The 20,670-nt window shown below is 38.0% G+C and overlaps 1 protein-coding gene across 15 annotated transcripts in view; it reads left to right on the top strand.

Annotated features, from left to right (window-relative positions):
- CASK (calcium/calmodulin dependent serine protein kinase) overlaps positions 1-20,670 on the top strand; it is a 355,071-nt gene that overhangs the window by 113,699 nt on the left and 220,702 nt on the right. For all 15 annotated transcript variants that reach the window (XM_040468984.1, XM_040468986.1, XM_040468995.1 and 12 more), the window contains exon 3: positions 12,915-13,020. In XM_040468984.1, coding sequence (XP_040324918.1) covers positions 12,915-13,020 — 106 coding nt within the window. The remainder of the gene's footprint in view (positions 1-12,914; positions 13,021-20,670) is intronic.

The following is a 20,670-nucleotide window of genomic DNA, read 5'->3' as shown; positions in this document are numbered from 1 at the left end:
GTTTAAAGCTAGTGCATGTAATAGGTACCTTGAAGTCTTCCTTTTTTTTTTTTTTTAACGTTTATATTTGAGGGGTGGGGGCAGAGAGACAGGGGACAGAGGATCCGAAGCTGGCTCTGTGCTGACAGCAGAGAGCCTGATGCCAGGCTTGAACTCACAAACTGTGAGATCATGACCTGAGCTGAAGTTGGATGCTCAACCAACTGAGCCACCTAGGTGGCCCTGAAGCCTTCCATTTTAAGTCCTGGCAATACAATATGCAGAATAACATTAGTGCCCAGTTATCTACACATAGATGTTATTTTGTGGGGTATACTCTGAAAACATTTTAGTCAGTGTGGATGTGCTACCTGGAGTAGATTGCCTAAAATTGTGGACATTTTTAGAATCTTCTTCCAGTATGGTGTGGGACAGCAGAAAGATTGCTTGATTGGGAACTAGAGGCTGAGTTCATCTTCCAGTTGTGCAGTGAACTAGCTGTGTAACTGGGCATGTCACTTGCTTTTCTAGGGACTCATTTTTCTTATGAGTAAAATGTAAGGATAGAGAGTAGCATGTGACAATGGTTCTCTTACTGTCCTTCCCATTTGTTATCATTTTTAAAGCATTTATTTATTTTGAGGGAGAGGGAGGGAGGGAGGGGGGGGAGAGAGAGAGAGAGAGAGAGAGAATTCCAAGCAGGCTCCTCATTGTCAGCACAGAGCCCAGTGCGGGTGTTGAACTCACAAACTGTGAGATCATGACCTGAGCCAAAACCAAGAGCCGGATGCTCAACTGACTGAGCCACCAGGTGCCCCATGTCCTTCTAATTTCTAATACTCTCTGATTCAGTGATACATATACTTTGATGTGAAATAGAGGATGTAATAGACGTTGGTCGAGTGGAGTTCTGTGTGCTTGGTGCTGCCTTCCAGCAGGTTTGGCGGGAATGTACATCACCAGCAGTAGTACAGTTTGGCAAATGATGAGATACTGAGGTCTGTATGGGGGTGGAGGAGAATGTTGTTAGGTCACAGCAGGGTATGCCTACTTCAGCTGCGGGGATCGACAAGGAGAACGTCGAGGCAAAGTGTGAGTGAGATTTTGCTGAGTGAAGGAAGCACATGGAGTGTCAAACAGAGGAATTGGTATTTTTTTTAAATTTTTTTTGTAACGTTTATTTATTATTGAGAGACAGAGAGAGACAGAGCATGAGCAGGGGAGGGGCAGAGAGAGGAGGAGACAGAATCTGAAGCAGGCTCCAGGCTCTGAGCTGTCAGCACAGAGCCTGACGCGGGGCTCGAACTCACAAACCGCGAGATTATGACCTGAGTCGAAGTCAGATGCTGAACCGCCTGAGCCACCCAGGTGCCCGTGGAATTGGTATTTTCAAGAGCATAGACAGCACGGGCAAAGGCGGGAGGGCTGCAGACACTGCAGGTAGTTCAGGATGGGGGCGTCAGGGAAGATGATGGATGAAGCAGGAAAGGAATGTCATGTGTGTGACATCCAAAATAAAAGAAAAAAGCAAACCTAACTTACTTGACTAAGAAGCAGGAGAACTCAGTCCCATTTTCAGTCCTGTTGCTAAATAGCTCTGTGGACCCAGTTAAGTTTTTTGACTTCAAATCATTAAAAAAAAAAATTTTTTTTAACGTATTTTATTGAGAGACAGAGCGTGAGCATGGGAGGGGCAGAGAGGAGGAGACACAGAATCTGAAGCAGGCTCCAGGCTCCAAGCTGTCAGCACAGAGCCCAACCCAGGGCCTGAACTGACAAACCGCGAGATCATGACCTGAGGTGAAGTCGAACGCTTAACTGAGCCACCCAGGGGCCCCAACTTCAAATCATTTTTAGAAGGCTTTCAAAGCCAAACTGGGGGACTGTAATGTCTTGGTGTATGGAATGCAGAGCAATGAAGGTTTTGGAGTGATGTGATAATACCTGTTTTAGAGTAAAACTAGGATGACAATGTAATGAGAAGAAGGAGCTAGAGGCCAAGACACCCATGGAAAGATCCAGACAAGAATCCATGAGAGCTGAAAGTAGGGAAAGTGCAGGAAGGGGCTGATCATTTTGACAGGTGTTGCAACATTAGAATGAACAGGTTTAGCAGCTGCGCATCCAAAGCGGAGGAGTGGTAGTAAGTAGTTGGTGTGAGCGTGGGTCCCCAGGGCTGTCTGGAAGAATAATGATGCTGGTGGTCAGTAGGCCACATACATGTAGCTGTGTGGATTTCGCTTCACTTTTTCACCAGCGTCATTATTAGACACTTGGTTACCTACCTGTATTTTACTTCTTTCCAAATAATCTTGTGGTCCAGTTCAGATTCAGTCCTTCATAAGCTGTATTACATGATTTCCCTCAAAAGTTGTAGATGAAAAACTGCAAAGTAAAAGAATGGTATAGCGGTGCGGTTTAGTAATTGGATGTTCACACTGCCAACTTCTGGTCATCAAACTTGGTTTGATTGACATTTGGTAAAGGTAGGAAAGAGTTACTCCCACCAAAGATGGTCAGACAGGAAGAAAACAAAATTTATTGCGCACATGCTCTGTGTCATGCACTGTGGCAAGCACTTTCACCTACTTTATTAACCATCCAGGGCTAACTTCAAGTTGCTATGAGAACCCTTATTCTTTCCATTTTTTTCCTTCCAAGATTTCATTTAAGTTCAAGTTAGTTAACATATATGTGGTATTGGTTTCAGGAGTAGAATTTAGTGATTCATCACTTCCATATAACAGCCAGTGCTCATCACAAGTGCCCTCCTTAATGGCCATCACCCGTCTAGCCCATCCCCCACCCACCTCCCCTCCAGGAACCCTCAGTTTGTTCTCTATAGTTAAGTCTCTTATTGTTTGCCTCTCTCTTTTTTTAATCTTATTTTATTTTTCCTTCCCTTCCCCATGTTCATCTATTTTGTTTCTTAAATTCCACGTGAGTGAAATCAAAATACCTGAATTAGGTATTTTGTCTTTCTCTGACCTATTTCGCTTAGTATAATATACTCTAGTTCCATCCATGTAGTTGCAAATGGCAAGATTTCATTCTTTTTGATGGGTGAGTAATATTCCATTTTATGTATTTATATATACATATATCTATATCTGTATCTATATATAGATATATATACATATATATATCACATCTTTATCCATTCATCAGTTGATGGACATTTGGGTTCATTCCATAATTTGGCTATCTTACTCTTTCAATTTTGTAGATGAGGAAACTGATATTCAGGGTTATACAGCTATTAAGTGATGGTGACAAGATTTAAAGATGGGGCTTCTCACTACAAATCTGTTGCTCTATTATATCATCTCTGCCTCCCTGCAGAAGAGTGTTAGCATTTGGAAGGATAAATGCCAGATCTGTGGGAGTAGGGTGACCAACCATCCTGGTTTCCCTGGGATTGAGGGCAGGTTCTCAAGATACAGAACTTTGAATGCTACAAGTCCCAGGCAAACCAGGACAAGTTGGTACCCTTCTGGAAAAGTCACTTATATGAAATAAACCATTATCTAGAATGACCTAAATAACATACTGTTTTTGTTTCCCATAATATTGAGACCTGAATTAGGTCTTTTGTTACTATTATGTGACAAATGGACTCTTAAGTGAAGAGGGTTTAAGGCCCTGACTGACTTCCTTCTACTTGTTCTTGCTGGCTGGGGACATCCTCCCTTGCCAGGATTGTACCCAACTGTACATGAATCAGATGCTAGAAGTCTCTGCTTCTGTCTCCACTTTTAAGGAAACTTATGTTTTACCCATTTCAAGTTTGATGAAATGACAAAACAGCAATTCAGAAAAAAAAAAAAAAAAAGCCAAAGAAGGCAGGTTGACTATAAATGCGCATTCTTTAAAAAGTAAAGATATACATATCCTGGCACTCAACCTACAACAAACGGGAAAAACACTTAGCATAAATATATAAAATGTATTTATTTTGTGTGTGTGAACATTATACTTTAATTAATAAAGAATTTATATTGTTTTGATGCCAAGATGGGAAATAGGAAATTGGGCCACATGGAATCCAGGGGAACTTTGTGTGATTTTTAAGAAATGAAGAAAAACACACTTTACGGTGGCTTTATGCATTTCACAGAATAAAGTGCTAGGTTTGGAGCAGAGGCTAAAATGATATGGGGGATATTATGTTTATCTAGTAATAGTTAACCTCAAATTGTGCCCATTATTATCTCACTATCCTCAACAGTGCTTGTAAGGCCTCTTTATAAGGAGGCACTAGCTCCTATGGCTTTCCAGTTCCAGCAGTGCTCTTGTGGCCTCCCGAAGCTGGGTTACAGGATTATCTGTCATGATTTTGATCCTTGGACATAAGCATCTAGGTCAGTCTCTTAGGTTTTTGTGCTTCCCTTATATCTTACTGCAAAATCTTTTGGGGGCAGAGTATCTGTCATATTAACAGACTTCTAAAATGGTCTCTGATCCCAAGTTAGTTAAAAATTTCTGATCTAGATAGCTGCCACATTTTCAGCTACTTAAGTATGCTACCTCCTGGTTTTGTAGAAAAGATTAAATGAAGATAGTTTATTCTAAGGGTAAAGCAATGTATTGATTTACTTAAAATTTTACTTTAAAAAGGAGAAATCAGGGGGGCACCTGGTCACTCAGTTGGTTAAGTGCCTGGCTCTTGATTTCAGCTCAGGTCGTGATCTCACAATTTGTGAGATCGAGCCCCATGTCAGGCTCCACAACGAGCATGGAGCCTGCTTCAGATTCTCTCTCTCCCTGTCTCTCTGCCCCTCCTCCACTTGCTCACGCATGCTCTCCCCCCCACACACAAATAAATTCTTTTTATGAAAAAAGGAGAAATCTGGCCTTTTCAGAACTCCTTACGTTTCCCTTAGTCCAAAGTTTCACTGTGTACAAAAAGTATACTCTTCGTGCTGCCACTCTCAACCACTGCCTGCCATTCCACTTTGAAACAAAAAATGTCTGCTACTCTTTGAAGCTTCTTGATCAATTTCTTAAAAAATCAAGACTCTAAGGCAAGCTGTTTAAATTATACCTACCTACTAGCCATTTGCAGCTATCCATATAAATATGAATTTTGGCAGTGGCCCAGCAAAATAAATAATTTGGTGGTTGAGGCCACGAGTCCGCAGAGCTCTCCATAATCCCTGATACCAAGTTGTTATTTACCAAAACAATTAGCTTATTTTTACTGATCCTTTTCATAGTGAGTACACACATCAGTACTTATTTTTTTTACTATAAATTTGTTTTTTTACTATTTTCATGAGATTAGTTGACAAAAAGATTCTGCTGGATGGGGAAACCCATATTTAAAAAAAAAAAAACTTTGGTAATTAATTCACTATGCCACAGAGAATCTTGTCCTCAGGAATTCTTTTATTTATATATTAAAACAGACTACAGATTGCTTTGTGGGGAGACGTTTGGTCTTGCTGGCAGTATTTCCTGGGCTGTTCCTATCCTGGAGAAAGGAGGTTTGGGGTGGGGGGGAGTGGATAGTAAAGAAGCCTATCCTGGCACAAATGCTTGTTGAACACCTGAGCTATCAGTAAGTAAATAAAAATAGAAGGTAATGATAAGTAACAAAATTGGGAGTATAAAATACAGGTATGCATATAACAATATTTGACTTAGACATATTAGTTGAATTACTGTTGTATTGCAGTCACTTTTTAAGTTTTATTGAATAAAAATTTATGCACAATAAAATGAGCCATTAAGTGTTCAGTCCAATGACTGACAACAAATACGTACACTCTGTCATCCCACAAAGTTTGTTCATACTGCTAACAAGTATGTTTTTTAAGACTTTAATGTTGAAAAGTGAGGTTTAAACTGGTATTTCTCTAATTTTCTTTATAAAATTAGTACCATTTTGAAATAGGCGTCTGGGTTTTATAATAGTAAAATACCCCATCTTTCCACCTTTTTATAAAGCTTTTTGGTTTACATTTCTCAAAATGAACAGGAACAGAAGAATTGTACCTTCTACAAATGTTTAAAATACTGTATTTCTATCTTTATCGTGTATAGAATATCTTAAGAATGGTCATTTATTTGAAAAAACTCTAATACTTGAAATTTATTTGGTTTGGGTTTCAGTAACCTCTGCTTTTTCTTTTTATCCATATAATTAACATCTTGTTAGCTGAGTCCAAAACAGATTTTCGCCAAATACATGGTTGAGTAACTCTTTGAAGGTTCACTTATATCTTCTAAGAGACAAATAATTTGGTTTCTATGTAACCTAATGTTAGCTCTTATCCACAAATGGCTTTTTAAGCAAATGCTCTTCTTTCAGGGTTTTAACATCTCCAAAGATAAATATTAATAAAGATTGAATTGGTCACCTATAATCTTTATTAGTATCTCATTAGTAAGTTCAATGATTTATAGTACTTCAATATTGACTAGGAATGACCTGGAGTTTTTAAAATGTAAGTCCCTAGGAAATAAATGGCACTTAGATAATTCTTTGCCAAACTCATCCTAATGAAGAGTGAGAGGGAAGACAAGTAGATCTCAGAGTAATTGGCATTATTCTGTTTTACAGCTGATAGTTGTTTATAAATATAGCGTTGAATTCACTGTACATGTGGTATTCAACTGGGCAGCTGCTTTAATATATTTATTACAGTCATCAGAACTGAAAATTCCTTGGGAAATGTATTACCAAAACCCCATTAATTTGTAAATGCTTAATGCAGTTAAGATTGATTTCTAATACTTTGCCTATTTAAGAAAAAATTTTATATCAATCAAACATTCTCAATTAATGGTACGCTCTTTCCTTTCTTTATTCACCTGACAGATGAGATTTTTAGACCATAGGATTAAAAAAATATGGGCAAGAATTCGAAGACATTAGATGCTGCTTGGATTTCTCTTTGTAAAAAAAAGATAATAAAATGTATAGGGTGGTAGTAAAATGTGTAAAAGATCAAAGAAATAATGAGTTTGCAGTTAACCCAGATTGGTGCATGGGTCTATCTGGGCCTCTGGTCGTCCACTGGTTGAGAAGGTCAACTTTCCTGATTTATAGGAAGATAGCCTCATTAAAGCCAACCTGACCTGTATTATTGCCAAAGGGATCCTTGGGATCTTTAGTCTTCGAATTGGTTATTATATAAAGGTGGAACTCAGCAACAGAATTTGACTTTGTTACTAGAATCCTTTCAAGGTTCTGCTTGGATTCCCTTTCTGAAATATCATATGGTCATTAATTTCAGTACACCGAGGAAAAGATGTTGAATCAATAATAACTTTAATTTACTTATTTTGCTATCAATATTGATTCGACTGAACACATTAATATTTGTCCTAATTATTTCTGTGACTAGATTAGAATATTCTTTATGTGCATTTGGAGCCTGGGGTCAGCTCTTAGTGAATTTTGCTAACTATTGAGTTCCTAACACAACCCGGAAATTGGAAGTAAATGACGATATTTATGTATTTGTCTGGAAAAGAACAGTGCCTAATTTCTGATCATCACTGGTGACCATGCAAGCTGACATAAACTGATTTTGTAGCAGTCTTGATAACTCATCACCCAGGTTAGTGTTACCACATTAGCACATGATTGGGTCTGAAGGGCACATGTGAAAACTGTACAGCACCAGGAGCCATTGTGGTGTGCTGTAAAGAGCACTGGGCTTCAGTTATTAGTGCTGCTTCCTTTACTTACTATTTGTGTGATTTCAACAACTTCCTTCATTATCTCACTGCACCCAGGGCCACAGTTTCTTCCCCTTCAAAATGGGAATAGGTATATTTATCTTACAGGGTTATTATAATTATTAAACAAGGATTTATAGGATGGCACTTAAAATCCCAAATGTTGCATAGTAAACTCTCAAATGTTGCACTGCATACATAGTCTAAGGTCATTGAATAAATCTTGAAGTGTACAAAGGGCAGTGCAGTACAGTAGATTTTGAGCACTGTTTTTGTGTTTGGTAGATTAAACAAGATAAAATAATTTAAAACTACCAAATGAAGGATCTAGGTTAAAAATAGTGACAAAATTCCAGATGTAAGTTGTTGAGTGATGGATTTGGATTATTAAAAGTGGAGTTTCCTTCTATGGAAATTTTTTTTAAACACATCTTTTGAGTTTAGATTCTTTTTTGAATGACCGGGTAACTTTACAAAATATCTGTGTAAGAAATGCAGGAGAACTCACAATTGAGAGAGGATAAGAATCAAAGTCAGTTTATCTACAACTAACTATACTGTTCCAGTTTGGTAGCCACTAGCCGTGTTGTGGCTGTGAGCACTTGAAATATGGGTGGTCCAAATTATGATGTACTTACAGATGTAAAACACTACCAGATCTCAAAGACTTGATACAGAAAAAGAATTTAATAATGTTTTATATTTAATATATTTAATATTTAATAAGTTTAATATGATTATGTTGACATACTTTGGATATATTAGATTGCATAAGGTATGTTATGAAAATAAATTTCACCTGTTTCTTTTTACTTTTTAATGTGGCTATTGGAAAATTTAAAATTATGTGACTCACATTATACTTCTGTTGGGCAGTGCTGATCTAAACTTACTGAATAGCTCTAGGCAAGCTAACTGTTAAATTTAGACCTTTTTAAGTTCGGGTGTTGAAGTCGAGATTGCTACTGTAATGCTATGAATGTCAGAAATTCTTTTTTCAATCATATTTGTAAATACCCAAGTTATTTTTGACCAATGGTCAGATTACCTTGTTGCAGAATTGTGGTACTCTGAAAGTGGCATCCAACTTTTAAAAGACAGTATGAAGAATTCTATCACAAGAACAACTGGTAGTAAAATGAATAATAAAGACCTTCTAGGAAACTTTTTATTTTTTCTAAAGCTTTAATTTTTGAGCAATCTCCACACCCAGCGTGAGGCTCAAACTCATGACCTGAGACCAAGAGTCACATGCTTTACCAAGTGAGCCAGCCAGACCCCCCAGGAAACTTCTTTTTAAAACAGACCACCTAGGTGCGCCTGGGTGGCTCAGTCAGTTAAGCGTCTGACTCTTGATTTTGGTTCAGGTCATGATCTCAGGGTTCATGGTATCGAGTCCCTCATGGGGCTCCACATTGGGTGCAGAGCCTACTTGAGATTCTCTCTCTCCCTCTATTCCTCCCCCCCCCTTCAAAAAAAATAAATAAAACAGACCACCTGAAACCATTTCCTGAACTCTCCCTTACTTGAGGGGCAGACTAGAGAGGTCAAACCTGCAGGGCATAGTTGCTTTACTGTTGGACGTCTAAAACTTCTTAGGAAACTGGTATTAGGAGTAGTAGCAGTAGTACTCATGCCATATAAGGGATTGATTTCAGTGTGTTTCTCCAGTTATGGTCAGAAAACTAAATATTACTTTCCATATTCAGTCTTTTAAATTTCCCTGAGAGATTACAAATTGAAAAAAATACAAGAAACAGTAGACAGAGTTACCAGTTACTATGGACAAAGAAGCACTTTATTTTTTTTATTTTTTTATTTTTTATTTTTTTTTCAATGTTTATTTATTTGGGACAGAGAGAGACAGAGCATGAATGGGGGAGGGGCAGAGAGAGAGGGAGACACAGAATCGGAAACAGGCTCCAGGCTCTGAGCCATCAGCCCAGAGCCCGACGCGGGGCTCGAACTCACGGACCGCGAGATCGTGACCTGGCTGAAGTCGGACGCTTAACCGACTGCGCCACCCAGGCGCCCCCAAAGAAGCACTTTAAAACAGCAATGGTACCTCGGTCAGGGCACTCCCAGGCACGTTCTGTGCTTGTACCTCCAAGCATTCAGATAACCACAACTTCAAATCATTATCACCTACTTTTGAATTCCTTGCTACTCTGCTTCATGAGTTGATTTGTAGGAAAATGCTATTCTTAGTTTGCTATATCAGCAAAAAATTAATAGCTCTTAGTAAATACATCTTTAATTCACATTCACATCTAGAAACAAGCATTCTGAATTTAATGCTCCTGGAATCTATAATTTAAATTATATATAATGCATTTGTGTTTTTTAAACCATGATTTTCCATTTGAGCATTTAATATATGCCAATTTAATTGATATTTGAATTATGGAAAATGGTGCCCTAATTATCCTAGATGTAAACCATCTTTAGCATCATTTTCCTTATAATTTGAAATATATTTTTATGTTTGTTCTGTGTTGTTCGGTGTTCTGATTTTTAGTTCCTGAATTGCCAAATCCAGTGATGTTTAAATCAGTTTATCTTTGGGGCACCTGGGTGGTTCAGTCAGTTAAGTGTCCAACTCTTGAACTTGGCTCAGGTTATGGTCTCACGGTTTGTGGGATGGAGCCCCATGTCAGGCTCTGTGCTGACAGCTTGGAACCTGCTTGCAATGACACTCTCTCCCTCTCTTTCTGTGCCGCTCCCCTACTCATGCTTACTCACTGTCTCAAAATAAATACATAAACTTTAAAAATAAAAAAATATAAAGATAAATAGTTTAGTCTTTGAATGGAGGGTCCCCAGCAATTCTGCCTTCATTTTGAGGGGGGTGGGTAGATGATAAGAGACTAGACTGGCAGCAGGTTGAACCGTATACCAAGAAGAAATGTGCAGGTCCAGTGGAAGGGTCTTTAGAGCATCCATTTCTACCTGCAGTCTTTTGGTACGACAATGTGGTACATGGGAAGTGAGTGTGGAAGTTGAAACACACTGTAGTTACATGAAAGGGGCAAAATAAGAAATAAATGTTAAAATGAGTAATAAAACTCCTGAGCTTTTCATAAAATTTGGAGGCAGAACATTCTTGAAGGAAGAGAGAAAAAAACTGCAGATACCTGATTTATGTATCCTGGCTTCAACCTGGCTTTCTAGCACACTTGTCAAAAGCCTTCCTCATAATTATGACTTCTCAGCACAAAACCCACACCTGATTCACACCTCTCTTCTCCTGCATGACCTTTCCAAGCACTTTTGGAGATGGAGACCATCATTCATGTGCCTCTGACCTCTTCCTTTCCCCTGAACACTGAGCCACCCTGTCCCTCAGCCCCACAGTGCTGCATTCCATACAGTCCTTCCATATCTTTTTTCATGGAAATCTTACCGCTGCCCCCTGAAGGTGGCTGAGTAGTCTGCAGGGCCTGCATTGCGTGTGGCCTGCCCCATTTCATCTGCAGTGACAAAGGCATTTGTAGAGGATAGCAGTCTCTCAGCAGGCCAGGCAGCAGAACCTGCACCAAGTTTCTGGCTGTAGATCCCATGGAGTTTTCATCACTGCCACTTAGAAACACAGTGTTCCCTTTAAAACAACAGCAAAAACAGAAAAATCAGACCTTGGACTTTGCTGTTTCTTGCCTACAGCAAGATTCTTCGAATTTGATCATGTCTAAACCTGACATGGCATTGTGGAAGGACTGTTTGCTGACTTTGGAGGTGGACAAGCCAGGGCTCAGACCTACCCCTTGTGGGAGCTGTGTGATCTTGAATGCCTTTCTAGGCCTCAGCTTCCTCACCTGTAAAATAACTACCTCATCAGGGTATTGGGACAGTAAATGGTAATGACTCTATTAAGTACTTAGGCCAGTGAGAAACATGATAAATTTTAATCTGTTATTACATAATTGTCTCCTGCATACTGACTTCAAACCTGCCCTCTCCACAGAACTTGATCTTGCTCAGAATGCTAATGGTCTTTTCTGACTGACCCTTACGGCCATTTCTCAGCCTTCTCCAACTACTCATGCCTTAATTCCCTCTATCCCCTTGACTTTCGTAATATTATTGATTCTTCCTTTTCTGGTGGCTTCTCTTTTGTCTAATTTACCAACTTCTTTTCCTCATTCTACCCTTACCCGGTCTTCTGTGGTTCAGTCTTCAGCCATTGCTCTCATTGACGAGGCTAAGTTGAATTAATAAATCAGAGAGGAGATAACATCTCATTTGCCTTATGTAGTACGTCCTTAGCCTTCTTCTTTACCTATCTCCCTTCTACTTCCAAATATAAAAATGTCTTATTGGATTCTGTTCACCTGCAAACAGGTAAAACACCACAATTAATACAGGAAGGCTTTAGTTATTTTGTTCCATGGGGACATAGCAAGTGATACCTATGCCTAAAATGTGTTTGTATGATGATGATGATATTAACCGTTTTATTTTCCAAACAGTATTTTGTAACTCTTATGCAATAGTCTACCTACATTGTCTGAACTTGTTCTTCAAGATAACACTATGAGTAGTGTCCTGAATTATCAAATACATTTTATAGATGATAGAAAATTTCTGACTTTGCTGGTTGAGAGTTTACTCTCAACCTTTACTGTTTAAATCATACTAATTTTATTTGGCCCTTTATTCCATATAACTTCCTGGCGTGTGTGTGCAAATGCTAGATTTTAGGCCAAAGAATAGACAACATTCTTATCCAATTTGGGGAAGACTAAGAAAAAGAGGTAAAATGTTAAAATGGCAAATTGAGTTATTTATTAGCACATCAAGAAAATTATAAATTTTGAGACTTGACTATAAAGAGTTTGGAGAAAGTATTTGTGCTATTTACATTTCTTATTAATAAGTGCTGGGGTGCCTGACTGGCTTAGTCAGTAGAGTGTACGACTTGATCTTGGGGCTGTGAGTTCAAGCCCCACATTGGGCATAGGGCTTACTTAAAATAAATAAAAATAAGAGCTAACTGTACTGTATACACACACACACACACACACACACACACACACACAACACACACACACAGACTGGCAGGAATATGAAAAAGTTATGTTGTCAAAGATTTATAGGGTAAAAAAGTTAAGCTTAGCGTAAATGGGGGATTTCATCTCTTTAGTTAGAGAAGTCTTCATGTTACCATAGATCACATTCATTCATTCATCATTCACTCTGATTGTCGTTTGTTCTTACCTAACAAAGTATGTCCTGTGTTTGTTTTGCAGATCTAAAGCGGGAAGCCAGTATCTGTCATATGCTGAAACATCCCCACATTGTAGAGTTATTGGAGACATATAGCTCAGATGGAATGCTTTACATGGTTTTTGAATTGTGAGTGTGCATTTTATTTTCTTAAGGGTTAAAGTTTTAAGCAGTGTTGGTTTGGGATAATGCTAACACTTTTCCTCTTAAAATGTAACAATAGTTGTAAGCTCATCTGTGTAGAAAAAAAGTAACAAGAATAAAAGGATTATCTCATCTTAAAGTTCACAATGGCTAAGGAAGCGAAAGTTGGGCATATTTAGTTGCCCTTCTTTTTAGCATACTTCAGACAGGAGGCTGTAAAGAGAAATAGAGTTCAGATGGACCGGAGGCCCCAAAATATAATATTGTGACCATAGGAGTCCTATTGAAGAGGAGTGGGATGGGAGTAGAGGTCTCCATGTAGCAAGCCTTTCAAAACAGACTCAACTTCCTATTTTGATATAATGACTATTTTGGCATATTAAGGAAATTCTGAAGATAACAGTGTTATCTTGATTTTAATAAGCCACTTGACATGTTTCTCATAGAATTTTTGCCAATAAGATGGAGAAATGTGAGCCAAGGATAGTATAACTGGGTAGTTTTGTAGCTGATTGGATAACTGTGTCCAAAGAGGTTGTATAAAGCTTTATGGGATGGCCTTCTACTCTTTTCAGAATTTTAATCCATGACTTTGATTAGGGTCTCTCACAAGGTGGTAATCAAGGCATTAGCCAGAGCTGGTGTCATTTTAAGACTCCACTGGGGATGGATTTGCTTCCAAGCCCACTCAAATGGTTGTTGGCAGCAGGCTATCCAACTGCTAGCCTTAGTTCCTTGTGAGCTGTTGGCCTTAGGCCTCCCTAGGTTCCTTGTCACTGGGCCTCTTCATCGAGCAACTCACAACATGGCAGCTGGCTTCATCCAGCGTCAGCAGGCAAGAAGGCTAGAATACAAATAGGATGGAAGTCAGTCTTGTAACCTCATCTCAGAAATCACACACCATCACTTCTATATTCTATCAGTTAGAAGTCAGTCACCAGATCCAGCCCACACCCAGGGGGAGAGGATTACACCAGGGTGTGAATATAAGCAGATGCTGGTGGTCTTTGGGAGCCATGTCAGAAGCTTCACCCCCATGGAGGGCTAGCTAATACATTGAATATCTAGATCAGAATTTTAAAACATTTTACAAGTTTGTAGCAAAGGAACTCAAACAAAGATGAAACTTAAAGCTAGTTAATACAGACTCCTTCATTCGATTATATAAGTGCAAGATCACTGTAAATTTAGTTGTAACTGCTTATGTGAAAAAGAAGTAAATGTTTTGAAAGTTGTTGCAACAGCTTAACAGAAGCCCTGAATGGAACCTTCAGCTACATTAATTAAAAGTATATAGTTATTTAGAACCACGCCACAGTCCCACTGTTTTGTATGCTACCCATTCTCCCTAGAGTGTTCGTGGTAAGCAGGACACTGGCATGCTTCCAGAAGGGGATAACCAGAGTGGCAAAGAGCCTAGAAATTTTGCCATAGAGTCACAGCCTTCAAAGTTTTTGTTGGCATACCTGCTAAAAGAATTTTGAAAACCATGTACCTCCTCACATACTTTTGAGTGGATACATAAAAACTTTGCTTGTGAGGCTATAATTTTTAGTGTTTTGTATATTCTTTTAAATATATTTTCTTCAAAACTGTAGATCTGTACCTTTATCTTGTTCAGTTTATGGAAAATGTCTTCTGTGTGACCTAAATGGCAAAGCTAGTCATCATTGTCAAGCCAGTCAGCCAAATCAGACACGCTTTCTGGCAGAGAAAAATCTGCCTTCATTTTTCAAATAAAATGAAGTGTGTTCATAGACATCCCTGTGACAATCATCTTACTATTGATTTTTAATTCTAAAATAGATAAGGCTTTGCCATGCATATATTGTCCATATGAAATAAGGTGGCTCTCCTTTTTCTTTCTGAAGCTCTGTTTGCTCTCAAGGGTCTCTCCCTCAGGAGCTTCGCATTCCCTAGTTGGCTCTGAAGCTAGACAGGCTTTTCAGGATGGGTGAGCAGTTTGTCTTTTGAGATGGGCTCCTATGAGTGGACATGTGAAAGGAAAATCAGCAGAACATAGAATTGTTTTCAGACAAATCAAATTGTGGCTAATGAAGGAAGAGACATTGATTGCCCTAAAAATATCCTAATTCTTCAATCTCCTCGAAGGGCTTGAGTACTCCCAGAGATACCCAAGTCCCAGTTGAAGACCATGGAAAAGCTGTTGAAAAGACTGGGAAGCTTTAGTGACTCAAGAATCTAATTGATTTTCTTTTTCTGCTAAAAGAGTTCTCAGAGCAGAAGTCCATGGTAGAACATAGTGGATTTGTTCAGTTATTTAAGAGTGTCCTATGTAAGAGGATTATGCTTATTCATTGTAGGGTCAGGGTCTGTAACGGGAATCAACAAGCAGCAGGTAGATTTCAACTCTAAGCAAGGAAACCCCCTTTAGCGATTAGACTGACTCAGTGAATAAAGCAGGCTGTCTAACGGAGTATGCAGTTCCTCACTAGAAGTGCTTGAGCTAAAGCTGGTTGCATCCAAAGGAGCTAAAGATACAGGTTTAATTTGGGGCTAGAGAGGGCCTTTAACCGTCCCCTTCCAATTTTAAGAATATTCTAATTCTTTTTTAATTACTTTCTCTGGTTTAATTTCATTCTTTATTCAAGAAATCTATTTCCATCCATATTTTTTTTTTGCTGAGAAAACAAAAAAGCCAGTTTCATCATATACTTTCAAGTAATGAGCACAGAAAGCAAAATTTTAAATTTTACGTAAATTTCATCATGTTTACTAATTGTTTCAAGGGGGTCTAAGTGATAGTATGGTAGAGAGAAGAAAGTCTTTGGGGTTATAAAACTTGTGTTAGTGTTCCCAGCTCTGTCACTTCTACTGATCATGTGACTTTGGCCAAGTCTTAACTTCTCTGAGCCTCAGGATTTTTATCTTTAAAATCTCCATAAGATCATGAGAACTAGATGGGAAAATTATATGAATTCACCTCATAAAATGGTGAAGTGCTCCAGAACTGGAAGCTATTGTTTCCAGGAGATTTAGCAGGTTAGTTTTAGTTTTTTATAGAGCGAATTTTTGGTATGATTCAGTTATGATTGAAATAATTCCTCGATGGCTGTATACAGAGATAAGACTTCATTAAAGTCACATATTTACCAGTCAGCCTAATCTCAGTGTTAACCCAGATCACAAGAATGTGGCATCATAATTTAATTTTCTTCCTTCCTGTTTTGGAAAATTTCAAATAAAAAGAGAATAGTATAATGAACCTCAGTGTACCTGTCACTGAACTTCAGTTATCAACATTTTGCCATTCTTGCTCTATCTATCCTTTACTGTTGTCGTTTTCTTCCCCCCTGGTGATTTCTTTTTTTTTTTTTTTAATTTTTAAAATTGTATTTAAATCCAAGTTAACATGTAATGTAATAATGATTTCAGGAGTAGAATCACTTACATATAACACCCAGTGCTCATCACAACAAGTGTCCTCATTAATACCCATCATCCATTTAGCCCATCCCCCCCCCAACACCTCTCCAGCAACCTACAGTTTGTTCTCTGTATTTACGTCTCTTATGGTTTGTCTCCCTCTCTCTTTTTCCTGGTGATTTCTAAAGCGATATCATTTCACCTATACATACTCCTGTTTGTATTTATAAATAAGGACTTGAAATATAGGTATAGATAGATACCAGTCCATAATAGTATTATCATACCTAGCAAAATCAACAATAATTCCTTAGTATTACATCATATTCAGTTGATAATCAGTTTTCCCTGATTGAACATGAATTTTTAAAAGCTATGTTTTTAAATTTGGAATTGTTTTATTAGCTCTGAGATCTGGAAGTGGATTATGAATTCACAGTTAAAATAACTTAGTTATTTTTCAAAAGGGCCAGAAACAAAATAGAAATATAAAATTATTCTTTTGTATCACTTTTTATAAATTCACCTCAACAGTTGTCCTTGTTCATTTTTTTGCATTCTCTTTGATTTCCTGGGTTTAAAACAAATGAATAAATGAAAAACCAATTTACTATAAGATTTAAGGTCCTGTGGCTCAAAGAGCAAAGCAGTAAGTTTGCTTGTGCCTCCACCTACTGGCTAGGGAAGAGATTGTACAGCTGCAATGTAGAGGAAGCTACTCCAGAATTAGTTCCATGTTTCTGGCAGTAGATGTAATGACCCTTGGTTTTCAGGGGCTCATTGCTCAGGTTATGGGTTATCTGGATCCTTTCCACAGTTTTCTGACATGCCACCAATACAGAGTAGACAGAGGGAAAACAAATGAAATTAACGTCAGTTGACTTTGCTGTTTGTTGGCTACTTGGAAACAGCTCTGATAATTTTGGAGGAAAAGCTAGACCAAACAATTTATTTAGGTTATCAGTGAGCTTCTTAATATGGTATCCATATCTGCCTTTGCCACAGACTATGTATAACCACCTCTCCCTTTTTTTCCCTTAAACCGAAGTCATGACATTATATAGCCCAATCAGGTTGCTTATTGTGTTAGAAAATCTTTCGAACTGGTTAATGCCCATTTAATTACATATGGTTTTAAGTTAAAGCATATTCAAATACAGAGACTCACAGAACCAGACTTTTAGAGCTGGAAAAGAGTAAAACAGTGGATTTCAAAACTTAGCACTGAAAAGTCCTGAGTAGAGCTTGTTAAACAAGCTTGTACCCAGGCACCATCCCGAGATATTGAGTTTCAACAACTGCGAGTCCCAAAGTAGGAGGTCAAGAGATGATTGACCTTTAAAGTAGGGGCATTACTATTTAGAGACCATGTTGTCATTTTTCCCAACGCACGCAGTAGTTTGTTAGAAATCTGCATGTGTTTGCACTATATCTATCCATTGATTTGGGATCCATTGCTTTGGGATTACACTTAAATTTGGATTTGTTTGCAGCAGTTTGCTGAAACATATTTAAAAGTGTAGGTTCAATTTTGTGTTGTATCACCCCCACCCAAATTAAATGTTTATTTCTAAGTAACACATCCGGACTTGACTTTAGTAGTGTCTGATACTTGAGTTAAGCTGTAAATCCTAAATTGGCTGGCCAAGGAATTTTAATTACCTTATTATAGAATGATTACATATACCACGGGGAGACTTTGGCAGTAATTAAATATGAATTTAAAATATATCTGACATGAAAACAATAGTTTGTATCTTTCAAAACAATATTAGCAGTTTGTATCTTTGAAGCTCACAAAGGAGATAGACTGATAGCTCTTTGTCTTTTTTTAATTTTTTTTCTTTTTGGTCTGGTGTTTATGCTTGGGGAAGGGAAATTTTGTGGGATTCATTTATGCTAATAGAGTAGCACTGATTTCTACTTACTAGCAAACTTGCCAGGGAAAGGAAAGTTATTTCATATCAAGCAAGAAAAGTCTGGACTGTAGTATTTACAATTCTATGAAGATTTGTACATATTTTTATGGCTCGCCTGATCTATTTTGATATTTTGTTTTCATGTGTAATGATAAAAGTTGCTATTCATTCTTTTATCACATATTTATCAAATGCTTACTTAAGTGGTGGGTAATAGGAAATGGTTGGAAAATATCATTTGGTCCTAGTAAACATTAGAAACGTGGTACTTAAGGTAATTCAGTAAGATATATGAGAGGACATAGCTTGGGTGCCTGTGAAGACCTTTGATAAATACTAGGTGAAAGAAAAAAAAGTTATATCATCATAAACTCTTTAAAAAAATTAAACATTTCTCTTGACTAGCTTCCCACTATATTAAATGTTCAGTTGTATTTTAGTTTTAAGAACTATGTGTCGGAGGTCCCCAAGACTACCTATCCCCGGGTTTAATGATTCACTAAGAGGACTCCTAGGACTCCGCGTATAGTCGTGTTCATAACTGTGATTTATTACAGCTCAAAGATTTAATAAAGCAAAACCACCAAAGAGAAAAGGTATATGAGTTGAAGTCCAGGGACAGCCAGGCATAAGCTTCCAAGGGTCTTCTGCCAGCAACCAGTTGTGATAACACATGTGAAATGTTGCCAGCCAGGGAAGCTCATTAGAGACTCAGCACCCAGGGTATTTACTGGGAGCTGGTCATGTAGGCACCCTCTGCTTGGCACGTACCATCTTCCAGCCTCCCAGAGAGAAAGCAGGTGTTCAGGATAAATCACATTGTTTGCACAAACAGTTTAGACACAGTGGGCCACTCTTTTCAGTTTAGGACGGGAGGAACCCGTCCAAGTTGCCAGATGCCAGTCAAGAGCTAACTTGGTAGGCAGGCCTTTCAAGCCCTTCAGAAGCTTAGGCCTGCTATGTTAACTCTTTCCTGCACGAACTGAAAAAGAGATAAATACAAGAAGGGCTTTAAGTTGACAAACTCCTGGATCTGCAAACAAAATATAATTACCTATTAAGATAATTGCAGAGTTTGGATTTTTTTTGTTTTTAACTTCTAACCATAATTACTGTATCATTTTGACATCTGTTAACATAAAAATGGAGGTGTCCCAATTTTTGTATAAAGCCCTAGATTGAGATGTTACACTGTAGAATAGATTTTAACCTTTGAATGCTGCATTAGAAAACAAACTGCATTCTGATGTCTACTATCTTAGAAATGAATTTGAAGCTGTTACTCTGGCAAATATTTTTGTATACAAAAGCTGATCTTCAACTACTAAAAGTAATTTTGAAATAAGTTTACATACACAAAATTAAAAAATTCAGTTAGTTTTCCATTATTTAAAAGAAGTTTTTTCATTTAAAAATAAAAATTATATGGGGCACCCGAATGGCTCAGTTGGTTCAGCATTGGACTCTCGTGGTTTCAGCTCAGGTCATAGTCTCACAGTTGGTGAGTTTGAGCCCCACATTGGGCTCTGTGCTGACAGTGTGGAGTCTGCTTGGTGTTCTCTCTCACTCCCTCTCTCCCTCTCTCACTCCCTCTCTCACTCCCTCGCTCCCTCTCTCCCCCTCCCCCTCTCCCTCCTTTTCTCCCCTTCCTCTGCTTGTGGGTGCTCTTGCTCTCAAAATAAATAAATTTTTAAAAAAATTTTTAAATTATAGGGGTGCTTGGGTGGCTCAGTCAGTTGAACGTCCAACTTTGGCTCAGGTCATGATCTGTCAGTTTGTGAGTTCGAGCCCCACATCAGGCTCTCCACTGTCAGTGCAGAGCCTGCTTCGGATCCTCTGTATCCCTCTTTCTCTGCCCCTCCCCCACTTTCTCTCTCTCTCTCTTTCTCTCTCTCTTTCTCTCTCTCTCTCTCTGTAAAATAAATAAAACGTTAAATAAATAAATAAGTAAATATAAAAAATATGAGTAGTTTCTAGTGTAAATAATCTTTACAATACACACACCTTGTACAAATTTAGAAATTGTGGAAAATTATAATGACAGAAACCATACCACTTGCAAAAGTTAATCACAATGAACATTTCAGGACATTTTCTTCTGCTTATATTCATTATCACAATTACACTCATTTTGTTTCCCGATTCTTTTCACTTATTAATTTTAAGCATTTTGCTATACCAGTAAATATTTTTTAGATACGATAGTCTAATGGCTGCATTAAGATATCTAAATTATATGCATGTGCCATATTTAATAATTTCCTTATAGTGGGACATTTACACTGCTTTCTGTTTCTCCCCTCTTAGAAGTAATGTTATGATTAGTAAT

The sequence above is a fragment of the Herpailurus yagouaroundi genome, unplaced genomic scaffold, assembly GCF_014898765.1.
Source record: "Herpailurus yagouaroundi ecotype Mexico unplaced genomic scaffold, PumYag 67793, whole genome shotgun sequence".
Taxonomy (NCBI): Eukaryota; Metazoa; Chordata; class Mammalia; order Carnivora; family Felidae; genus Herpailurus; species Herpailurus yagouaroundi.
Note: the sequence above shows the minus strand (reverse complement) of the source record. Positions and strands in the feature narration are given on the sequence as shown.